At 43.4% G+C, this 12,117-nt stretch overlaps 1 protein-coding gene across 3 annotated transcripts in view; it reads left to right on the forward strand.

Annotated features, from left to right (window-relative positions):
- The window catches only part of NDUFA9 (NADH:ubiquinone oxidoreductase subunit A9), a 42,014-nt gene extending 33,731 nt beyond the window's left edge, over nt 1-8,283 (forward strand). For 2 of the 3 annotated variants that reach the window (XM_081083722.1, XM_081083724.1), the window contains 3 exons: nt 481-576; nt 4,317-4,383; nt 7,978-8,283. In XM_081083722.1, coding sequence (XP_080939848.1) covers nt 481-576; nt 4,317-4,383; nt 7,978-8,148 — 334 coding nt within the window. In that variant the 3' untranslated portion in view covers nt 8,149-8,283. The remainder of the gene's footprint in view (nt 1-480; nt 577-4,316; nt 4,384-7,977) is intronic. The other variant, XM_081083723.1, reaches the window with a different exon arrangement.
- The last annotated feature ends 3,834 nt before the right edge of the window (nt 8,284-12,117 follow it).

Genomic DNA, 12,117 nt, shown 5'->3' on the forward strand with positions numbered 1-12,117 from the left:
AACACATAATTATGGATAAGTACAAATATTTCCTATAAGAATGTTTATTAAAGCATTATTTTATAAAAGAAAAATATTTGAATAGTTTAAACATCCAAAAATGGGAATTGGTAAAATAGTTATAATTACTATTTTTGCAGTATGATGTGCAAGCATTAAACATGCACTAGAATATTTAATGACATTGACAGATGGTTGTGATTTAATGTTAAATGAAAAAGACATAACAGAATAAGATGAACTGTAATCTTATATTTATAAAAACAAAAATGTATATGTAAGGGGATGAGAAGGATATATTTTAAACATATTAACATTGTCTTTGGTGGGATTATGATGATTTTCCTCTGTGCTAATCTAATCTGTATTTACTACAGTGCATATGTGTTCCTTTTTCATAAGACAGATGTTATTTTGTTAAATTAAAAAGGTGAATTTTTAGGTGCAAATAATTTGAATAACTGAATTTTTTTTTTGTAGGCCCAATCGATACCTCCTTTTTGACCTGGTGCAGTATGTCTTTGCTATGAGTCACAGACCCTTTTTACCATACCCTTTGCCACGTTTTGCCTATCAGTAAGTAAAGCACTTCTTTTTGTGCCTTCTACAATAGAGCTAACTAGATACATTTGTTCATCATGCTCTCTCACTTGGGGTTATAGGGAGTATGTTTCTTACAGTGAAGTCTCGGAATCTCTAACTAGAATGTTGTTCTAATATCTTGATGTTAGTCTAGGAAAGAACCAGAGACATCTAAGAAAGGTAAATGCAGATTAGTGTGGATGAGAAAAAAGATGTGTTGAGGGGTTAAATCTGCAGTTCTTCAAATTCTCCAATTAAAAATCACTGAGTTTTAATATGGAGAAGTATCTTGGCAGGTTGGATAAAGCAGAGATCAAGTTTCTCTGTTTCATATCACTTACTCAGAGTGGCAAAGGGACTCCTCTTTATTAAACCATTCTGGTCCTGCAATTGGGGAAAGGAGCTAGGTTGTTGCAGACTTGGCCTATGGTTGCCTTGTCTTATTTCCTTGCTTCTTAGTTCGCTTCTTCCATTTGTAGGTTTAGAAGCTCAGAATTATGTCACACACTTTCACATCCAGTTTGCAAGATCTTTTTTATAAACCAGCATGGCAGTTCACTCCTTCATTTGTTTTTTCTTCAAATGCTTGCTGTATCATAGGCAATGCACTAGGCACTCGAGATGTTACAGTAAGCCCTGTTATAGAGGTATCAGAACAGTAGTCAATTAGAATGTAGTGTGATGATAATATCTATGAAGTGTTCTGTTTTTAGGCTGTCTCTACTTCCTCCTCATCCTATCTAATAATAGAGAAACATGGTAATTAGCTGTACCTCCGCTACCCTTCCCATTGGCTAATCAGGGTGATATGCAAATTAACTGCCAACCAAGATGGCGGCCGGCAGCCAGGCAGCTTGAAGCAAACAGGAGGCTTGCTTGCTTCAGTGACGGAGGAAACTAACGTTCCCCGCCTGCCTTGCCGGCCTCTGAGCTTGCAGTTTAAGAAACATTGTTACAAATATAGAAGCTAAACAAAACCCCAGAAACCTGCTTTCAGCCAGCCGGGCTTCAGCCAGCAGGACTGCAACATTCTTTCAATTATAGAACAAACGCAGATCCCTGTTTTCAGCCAGCCGGGATCTCAGAGCTGCAGTGAGCAGGACCGCAACAGTGTTACAATTATAGAACACAAACAAACCAGATACCTGCTTTCAGCAGCCGAGGCCTAAGAGCTGGAGCCAAGCCTCAGAGCTAAAGCTGGCCCAGATTAAAAATAAAAAGAAAAAAAGGACAAGTTGGGAGCTTCAGTCACCTGCCAGCCTGAAAACAGCCCTCAGCCCCTCACCCAGACTGGCAAGGCACCCCAGTGGGGACCCCCACCCTGAAGGGTGTGTGACCAGCTGCAAACAGCCATCAGCCCCTCACCCAGGCTGGCCAGGCACCCCAGTGGGTACCCTCACCATGATCCAGGACACCCGTCAGGGCAAACCAGCCGGCCCCTACCCGTGCACCAGGCCTCTATCTTATATAGTAAAAGGGTAATATGCCTCCCAGCACCGGAATCAGCGGAGCAGCGAGGCCTCCCAGCACCAGGATCAGTGGAGCTGCGAGGCCTCCCGGCACCGGGATCAGCGTGACGGGGCAGCGCCCAAACCCCCTGATCACCCTGCGGCTCTGTGTGTGACAGGGGTCGGGGCCACAACTTCCCTATTCGCCCTGTTCTGTTCGTGACAGGGAAAGGCGCCCCAACCCCCTGATCAGCCCTGCTCTGTGCCTGATAGTGGGGAGCTCCCCAACCCCCTGATCGCCCTGCGGCTCTGTGTGTGACAGGGTGCGGCGCCACAACACCCCCCACGGGCCCTGCTCTGTGTGTGACGGGATAGAGCCATAACCTCCCCATCGGCCCTGCCCTGAGTGTGACAGTGGCGGCGCCCCAACCCCTGATCGGCCCTGCTCTGTGTGTGACAGTGGACGGTGCCCCAACTCCCCTATAGGCCCTACTCTGTGAGTGACAGGGGAGCTCCTCAACCCCCTGATGGGCCCTGCTCTGTGTTTGACAGGGGGGAGCTCCTCAACCCCCTGATCGGCCTTGCTCTGTGCGTGACAGGGTACGGAGCCCTAACCCCCCTAATGGGCCCTGCTCTGTGCGTGACAGGGGGCAGCGCCCCAACCCCCTGATCGTCCCTGCTCTGTGTGTGAAGGGGTGACGCCGCAACCTCCCTATCGACCCTGCCTTGAGTGTGATGGGGCGGTGCCCCAACCCACCAATCGGCCCTACCCTGAGCATGACTAGGGGTGGCATCGCAACCTCCTGATCCGCCCTGCTCTGTGCATGACAGTAGGCGGCGCCCCAACTCCCCAATCGGCCCTGCTCTGAGCCCGACCAAGGGCTGCACCTCGGGATTGGGCCTGCCCTCTGCCACCCGGGAGCAGGCCTAAGCCAGCAGGTCATTATCTCCCGAGGGGTCCCAGACTGCGAGAGGGCACAGACCGGGCTGAGGGACCCCCTCTACCCCCCCCGAGTGCACAAATTTTTGTGCACCGGGCCTCTAGTTTAATTCTTATAATGACTCTAAGTATGTAAGGTAGAGTGTATTGTGTGAGTAAAAGAGGGAGGCTAGGACAGAGCATGAGGAATATCTACATTTAAAGAGCCAGCAGAATAACAACTTTGTCAAGGAGGCTAAAAAAGCGTAATATGAATGTTTAAGTGAAAAATGTAGAGTTTGGAAGCCTAAATACCAAAAGAAAAGTGATGTTTTGAGTTTTTTCTTTTTAAAAATTTTTTTTCAATTATGGTTTACATGCAGTATCATTTTGTATTAGTTTTGGAAAAGGAGTGTTTTAAGGAGAGAATGAATGAATGTTTTAAGAAGGGGAGCATTGCCCTGGCTGGTATGGCTCGGTTGGTTGGGTGTTGTCCTCTGCACTGAAGAGTCACCAGTTCAATTCTCAGTCAGGGCACATGCCCTGGTTGCAGGTTCGATCCTCAATTGGGGTATGGCAGGAGGTAGCCAATCAGTGTTATCCTCTCACATTGATGTTTTTCTCTCTCCTCCTCTCCCTTGCTCTCTCTCTAAAAGTAAATTTAAAAAATGAAATAATTAAAAAAAACAACGAAGGGGGAGCATTGCTATTTGTTCACATCTCTATCTCTAGCACCTAGAACAATGCTTGGCACACAGTAGGCATTGTTAATATTTGCACACTACTCAGCTTGCCCTACATCCTTAATGGAAGCATATTTGAATGTCTGAGCCTTAAATTAGATTGAGTTTCAGACTTCTGAATGTTGGATCATTTTGTTTGTTTTGGTGGTGGTGGTAGCTTTATTTTACTTTTTAAGATTAGTTGTCACTTTGGTAGAGAATAAGCAGTGTCAGCAGTTATAGCGGTCAGGCTGGGTTAACTTGAAAGAAAAGGTAATCTCACAGAGAGTTGTGCCAGGATGTTGGTTCTTTTCTTTCTTTTAATTTTTTATTGATTTCAGAAATGAAGGGAGAGGGAGAAATAGAAACATCAATAATGAGAGAGAATCATTGATCCACTGCCTGCTGTACACCCCACACTAGGGATCGAGCCCACAAATCAGGCATGTACCCTGACCAGGAATCGAACCAAGAACTTTCTGGTTCATAGGTTGGCGCTCAACCACTGAGTCATGCTGGCTGGGTGGTTTTCTTTAAAGAAAAACGCCTCTACAGTCGTCTCTCTTCCTGTGATTCTTATAACCTAGCTTGAATATTGGGCATAGAAACCCTTACCCCATGTGCTATATCTATTCCTTTGTCTAGATGGATAGCACGACTCTTTGAAATCAGTCCATTTGAGCCCTGGACAACGAGGGATAAAGTGGAGCGGGTGAGTATAAGTGTGTTGAACATCTGCCTGGATAGCTGCTGGGCAGAGAGCTGCATAGATGGGTAAGTTAGGAAAAGGTGAAAGATTTATATGATCTGAAGAGGAACCCGATTATAGAGACTGGCAGTTAGAAGTGATTTTTGTTTGCTTGGGTTATTTTCATGCTCTTGTCTATCTTTTACCCTCCTGGAAAGGTCAGCCCTCTGCTTGTGCACTCAGACTCCCCCACTCTCAGCTTGCTCCAGGTGTGGTTCCTCCACTGCTTTTTCTCTGATGCTACTAATTTTTCTTTCTCTGTTGGTTCATTTCCCTTAGCATACAAACAGGCCATAAGAGCTCCACTCTTTTTTAAAAACAAAACCCTCCCTTCTCACCCTGTTTGTGCCATTGCATCAAAACTCCTCAGAAGAGCTGTCTGTAACTGCTATTGACAGTTTCTTACTTCATTCCTTCTTTAACCCACTTCACTCAGGACTCAGGCTTTTATTCACATTTTGCCCCTAAAATTGTTTTTTTCAAGGTTGCCTGTGATCTCCATTCTGCCAAATCCATAGTGAGTTTTCTGACGTCTCGCTGATGAGGTGCTCTCTCCTTGCAACCCTGGATTTCCATCTCTTTTCTGGCCAGTTCTACATTCTCTTGCATTTCCTCCTCTCATTGGGCCATGCTTTTCGGTCTGCCTTCCTGGGTCATTTTCTTCCTGATCTCTAAATTTTGGGGGACCCAAGGGCTCTCTTCTCAGCCTTTTGCCATCTTTGCTTATTCTTTAAATGACCCTCACCTAGTCCCATGCTCCAGCTGCTGTCTGTAACTCATAACTGCAGTTTTATCTCTAGCCCTGAATTGCCCCCCAACCCAGATGTAGGCTCTTAACAATTTAGATAATACTACAGTCATCTGAAATAAAATATGTCCATAAATAGAATTGCAAACCTGCCTCTGTCATCACAATTAACAGAATCACTATTAGCTCTGTTTGTCAAGTTAAAGATGTAGAATTTCTTCCTTTCCCATCCAGTCTAGATCTAAATCAGTGCTCTCCCATAGAACTTCTGCAGTGCTGGCTGGGAATATTTTATGATCTACAGCAGCGGTTCTCAACCTGTGGGTCGAGACCCCTTTGGCGGTCGAACGACCCTATCACAGGGGTCGCCTAAGATCATCCTGCATATCAGATATTTACATTACAATTCATAACAGTAGCAACATTACAGTTATGAAGTAGCAACAAAAATAATTTTATGATTGGGTCACAACATGAGGAACTGTATTTAAAGGGCCAGAAGGTTGAGAACCACTCATCTACAGTGTCTAAGATGTAACCGCTAGCAACATGTCACTATTGAACACTTGACATGTGGCTTGTGTGACTCTAGAAATAGGCTTTGAATTTTATTTAATTTTAGTTAATTTAAACTTAAATTTGGTTAGTGGCTATCGTATCAAAGAGCACAGCTCTAGACCATCAGCAGGTATGATTCTGGCAACCCTCAAATATGCGCCAGATCTTACAACTTCTCTCCTTTCTACCTTTTTATTCAGCTTGTTATGAAAATATTATAATAGTATTTAAATTTTTCAACTTATAGAAAGGTAAAGGAAATAATTGTCTCTCCTCTGCCCACTTTAATCCAGGTGGCTAGCGTCTTCTTTCTTATTGCCTTGAGCAGTCTCCTGTTGCCTCTCTGGTCCCTCTGCAGTATTGGACTCCAAAGCTCTGGCTCTTCCCAGCCTGCCATCTCCCATTCTAGTCTGACTCATTGATCAGTCACCCACTGTCTATAAAAGTTTCTAGGGAGGACACAAAATAAAATAAAAATAATATACCACCTCTGCTGCCGGGGCCCAACCCCAGCAGGTCCAGGGGTTCCCAAAGGATAAGGCTTCTTGATCAGCAGCCTAGCCAGGATCTCCAGCCAGGATCTCCAGCCAAGTTCTGGTCTGGATCTCCAGAGGGGTTCTGCTTAGGGTCTCCAGCCAGGTTCTGTGACCATGTTCTCTTGCTAGGTTCTCCAGGTTCTCCAACCAGGTTCTGTAGCCATGTTCCCTTGCTAGGTTCTCCAGCCAGGTTCTGTCCAGGTTCTCCAGCCAGGTTCAGTCACCAGGTTCTAGTCAGGTTCTCTTGCCAATTTCTGTAGTCAGGTTCAGTCCAGGATCTTTTGCCATGTTCTCTCGCTAGGTTCTGTCTCTAGGTTCTGAGGCCAGTTTCTGTCCAGGATCTTTTGCCACGTTCTCTCCAGCGAAGTTCTTCTGTCTCTAGAGAACGTTCTGTGTAGGTTCTGTGCCAATTTCTGTCTCTCCTCCTTCTGTCTTCTTACATCTGTATTTATACCAGTTGATTCCAATCCTATCAATCTCTATTTCAAAGGTTAGGGCGTTTCTTATCTCCATTCCAGGGAGTAAAGATTATGTAGCTTAAGCATGATTGTTCGTAGTTAAAGTGATTAATTACCCACCTGGCACTTAGTTAAGAGGTTTTATTCCCTCCCTAACTTCAGGGGAAAATCCCTACCTGGGGAAACAACCTTTCTCAGAGACCTTGGTTAAAACACATAGTGCCAAGAAGGTGAGCAAACATATTAAGAACAGTATGCCATATATGCCAGGTCCCTTGAAACAGCAAGCATGGACCAGCTCCCGGCACTCTACCTTTGAACACCTGTTGACCTTTTATCAATAAGAAACAGCCAGATTGTCCTCTGAATGTTACCCGAAAGCTGGAATGTAGAGAGGATGAAAAAATAGTCCTTGGGGAACAGATGTGAATGGACAGCGTTATCTTCCCATCTGATAGGGTGGAAAGCTAAGACCATTTCAAGGTGTCCTGCATATTCATGAAAGATTGGGCAAGAGTACTAATTGTCAGAATACTTCATTGTTTCTTGCACTAATGTACCTCTCACATTTGTAAGTGAAAAAGTGTTAGTACAGTAGGCTGAATGGGTTTTAGATTTTTGGAGGTTGCTTTACAGCACTGGTAAAAGAATTGCAGACTTTGTCAGTTGGGAGAATGAAGAATCTTTTTAAGTCTTATATTTCATTCTCCTCTACAAACAAGATCGGTTTGGATTTTAGATCTGAGCATTAGTCAACCAGGTTAAGTATAGCTGGAGCACAAAGGTTAATGGGTTATCTCTTAATGAGCAAGGACAAATGCTAGTTATTTCTGTAATTCAACAGTTAAAACTGAGGCAGAAAGTCTGTGCTCAGAGCATGGACACACAGGCTTTAAATCCTATGTTTTACTTAAAACCTATAAAGCCACCCCTGACAAATTTGACGACCTATGCCTCTCACTTTAGATTTATTTCTGTTTAAATCTCTAGAATGACTCTCCTAGAGCCCATGTTCTATGCCCATGGGTAGTGCTAGGGACCTTTGAGCTGCTATTTGGTGAACTTGCCCTTTTTTCCTTAAACCCTTTGCCTGTGGTCAACTTTTAGAGAGTGCTGGAACCAAGCACTGCCACATATCCTTTGAAAACAGTGAAGTATCAGTAATGGGTCTCAGCTGGAGGGTTGAGTGACTGCTGGATAGCATGTGGCGTTCTCGGACAGCGTTCAGTGTTCTCTGTGGTTCTTTGTTTGTTCAAAGGTTCACATCACCGACATGACATTGCCTCACTTGCCTGGCTTGGAAGACCTTGGTATTCAGGCCACACCCCTGGAACTGAAGGCCATCGAGGTGCTGCGGCGTCATCGCACGTACCGCTGGCTGTCTTCTGAAATGGATGAGGTGAAGCCAGCCAAGACTGTCAACTTTTAGTGGCCTCTGAGCCGCCCTGGGTTTTTGGTGTCATTTGGGTCATCTGGCTAGTGACTAGTCCACTTTCATCAGAGAATCCTGTAAACAGTGAATAAGAGCTCTCTATTAAAACATCTGAGATTATATTCTGCAACAGTTTTTTCTTTCTTGATTTATGAAATGAGAAATTTAGCCATTTAGAGCTTAAACATAATTTTTGTTTAAAAATATATATTTAATAATGACTTGTATCATTTATCTTCTGTAATGCTGAAGGATTGGAATTTCACTGTGTCAAGCTACTTCTATAACAAGGACTCCCTTTTAATGTCAAAATATTACGACAACCACAAGTGATAGGTGATTATCTCTTACTATCCATTAATTGAGAAAATATATAATGTTCCATAACTAATCAGAATTTATTTTTAAAATTTTAATGATAACTATATATATTTTTAAAATAGTACATACATATAAAACATTGTGGACAGATTTTCAAACTGCATGCAGTAATTCCATAGTCCTCTGCTCAGGCCTAAACTACCTGAAGTCTGTCCCCCCTGCTATTAGGACAGCTAGATGGTTTTAGATACATGGAAATAGAAAGGTTCTCTCCACGCGAAGGAGGTGCCACAGTCTCTTCGCAGTGATGACTAATGCACAGGAATTAGGACTTTTGTGTAAATTGATATTACAGCCAAGACCCAGATGATCAGTTGGTTTAGTCAGCAAATTCCTCAGTACAGTATAATTAAAAACTCTCATAATTCGAGGGGAAGCCATCACATCACCTTAGGTGAGCCACAGCTAGGTAACCCAAGGTTAGGCACTGCTTTCCACCACAGTTCAGCCCCTTGATATGTAGGTGGGAATGTCAGTGAAAAAAATCCTGTTCAGTTACACTAACACCCGTCTCATTCTTCGAGTGAGGAATGTGGATGTTGAAAGTGCTTTATATATAACAATCTGGGCAGGTGCACTGACCGGGAATCGAACCATCACCTTCTGATTCATAGGTCCACGTTCAACCACTGAGCCACGCTGAAGGTGAGTTTTCTACCTTCCATTCTCTACATGTTATAGAATCTTGTCCCAAAATGGACAAAAATGTACTATTAAGTGTGGTTTGTGGACCAGCAACATCAGCATCACCTGGGAGCTTGTTAGAAATACTGAAAACCGGGCCCTACCTACTTCAGACCTGTTGAATTAGGGTCTGCGTTTTATTTTATTTTAATCCTCACCAGAAGATACAGGGGTTTTTTTGTTGTTGTTGTTTGGTTTTTGTTTTTAATGATTTGAGAGAGAGAGGCAGGGAGAGAGAGAAACATCAATTGGTTGCCTTCTGTATGTGCCCCAACCAGAGATCAAACCAGCAACCTAGGTATATGTCCTGACTGGGAATCAAACCTGCATGGGACGATGTTCCAACCAACTGAACCACCTGGCCAGGCAGAGTGCATTTTAGATAGGTCCCTGGGAGATTTGTATGCACATGGTGTAAAAAGCCCTGATGTACAGACATGCTGTGTCAGAGTAGAGCAGTTCCTGTTATTAAGTCAGGTGGGCGAGCCCCACCACAGACCTACTGAATCAGAATCTCTAGAGAAAGGGCCTAGGAATTTTATTTTTATTCTCATGCACAGTAATATGTGAGAATCGGTGTTCTAGGGAAAGGTGCCCAACTTCAGCTTCACTTTTTTTCTTCAGTTAAATTTATCTCTTGTTATTGCCCCTAATACTCCTGTTTGCCATAAGCCAGCTAGTAGGCACACACATGAGTGGATTTGACTTGAAAATAAATAATAATTCTGTAACGCACAGCATCTCACAGTATCTGCATATTCATGCTGTTTCCGCATCAACTTATAACTCATGGTGCTATCTACTTGCTTTCCCTAAAACCAAGATAGTTTTTCTTTCTTGTCACACCCAGTACCCCTGCTTATATTTTGTAATGCATTCTTTATTATCCTGACATGAAAGTCATAGCTACTATAATCTACCTAACATGAAATCAAAATAGAATCCTATATAATAAAACCCTAATATGCAAATCGACCAAACGGCAGAACTACTGGTCACTGTGACATGCACTGACCACCAGGGGGCAGACGCTCAATGCAGGAACTGCCCCCTGGTGATCAGTGCGCTCCCACAGGAAGAGCACTGCTCAGCCAGAAACTGGGCTCATGGCCGGCGAGCACAGTGGCGGTGGTGGGAGCCGCTGCCACCTCTGCTGCAGGCAGGCGGTAAGGAGCAAGGAGTCCCAGACTGCGAGAGCCCCAGACTGTGAGAGGGATGTCCAACTGCCAGTTTAGGCCCGATCTCCTCGGGCTAAGCCAGCAGGCGGACATCCCGTGAGGGGTCCCCGACTGTGAAAGGGTGCAAACTGGGCTGAGGGCCCCCCCCCCCCCACACACACACACAGTGCATGAATTTCATGTACCAGGCCTCTAGTACGTAATTAAAAACAGTACTCCAGTGTATTGGCGTGTAAGCACAACTACATGGAAGCCATAATGAAGTCAACTGCTTGCATCCAGGTGGGCAGTCAAAATAGGTACCAATGTACACTGGTCTCAGGAGGAAGGGGTTATATTGGTCACTTAAATACTGTGAACACCATGTCAGCTTCTGAATTAGTGAACAGCTTTTTTTATTGAAGTATAATTGACTTAAAATAGTATATTAGTTTCATAATGTACAGCATAGTGTTTCAACATTTGTATGCACTGCAATATGATCACTGCAGTAAGACAGTTACCATCTGTCACTATGCAAAGTTAGTACAATATTATTGACTGTTTCCCCATGCTGTACCTTACATCCCCATGACTTATTTATTTTATAACTAGAGGCCCGATGCACGAAATTTGTGCAAGGGGCTCAGCCCCCGCTGCCGTGGCGGCTGCCTCTGCCTTGGCCCCGCCACTGTGGCTTCGTCCGGAAGGATGTCCAGTTAAATTATCATATTATGATTTTATTATTATAGATTGGAAGTGTATGCCTTTTGATCTCCTTCACTTATTTCATAACCCCACCCCTAGCCCCCTCTGGCAACCCCCATTCTGTTCCTGATGCATCTGGGTTTTGCTTTGTTTTGTGTTTTAGAGTCTACATATAAGTGAAATCATATGGTACTTGTCTTTGTCTGACTTATTTTACTCAATACCCTCAAGGTCCATCCATGTTGCAAATGGAAAGCTTTCATTCTTTATGGCTGAGTAGTATTCCATGGTAATATATACCCCATTTTCTTCATCCATCTACCCATCCATCCATCCATCCATCCATCCATCCATCCATCGATGAACATTTAGGTTCTTTCTATATTTTGGTTATTGTAAATAATACCATGAACATAGGGGTGCATATATCTTTTCTGATTAGTGTTTTCATTTTCTTTGGATAGATAACCAACAGAGGAATTGCTGAATCATATTGGTAGTTCTTTTTTAAACATTTTTTGAAAAACCTCCATACTGTTTTCCAGAATGGCAGCACTAATTTACATTCCTATCAATAGTGCATAAGGGTTATCCTTTCTCCACAATTTGGCAAAAACACTTGTTATTTCTTGTCTTTTCAATAATAGCCATTCTGACAGGTATGAGGTGATTACCTCTTTTTTTTTTAAATTAAATTTATTGGGATGACACTGATTAACAGAATTATACTGCTCTCAGATTTCAGGTGCACAATTCTACAGCACATCATCTATACACTTGTGTGTTCACCATCTCAAGTCTCTGTCCATCACCAGTTATCTCCCATACTCTCCTCTGTCTCCCCCTACTCCTTTCCCTGGCAATCACACTGTTGTCTATGTCCAAGAGTTCTTTCTCTTTTTTCTTTTTGCTCAATCCCTCCATGAAGTGGTATTTCATTGTGGATTTGATTTGCATTTTCCTGATGATTAGTGATGTTAAACATCTTTTCATGTGCCTGTTGTCCATCTGTATGTCGTCTTTGGAAAAATATCTC

This window comes from Myotis nattereri (assembly GCF_964212035.1).
Source record: "Myotis nattereri genome assembly, chromosome: 2".
NCBI classification, from domain to species: Eukaryota; Metazoa; Chordata; class Mammalia; order Chiroptera; family Vespertilionidae; genus Myotis; species Myotis nattereri.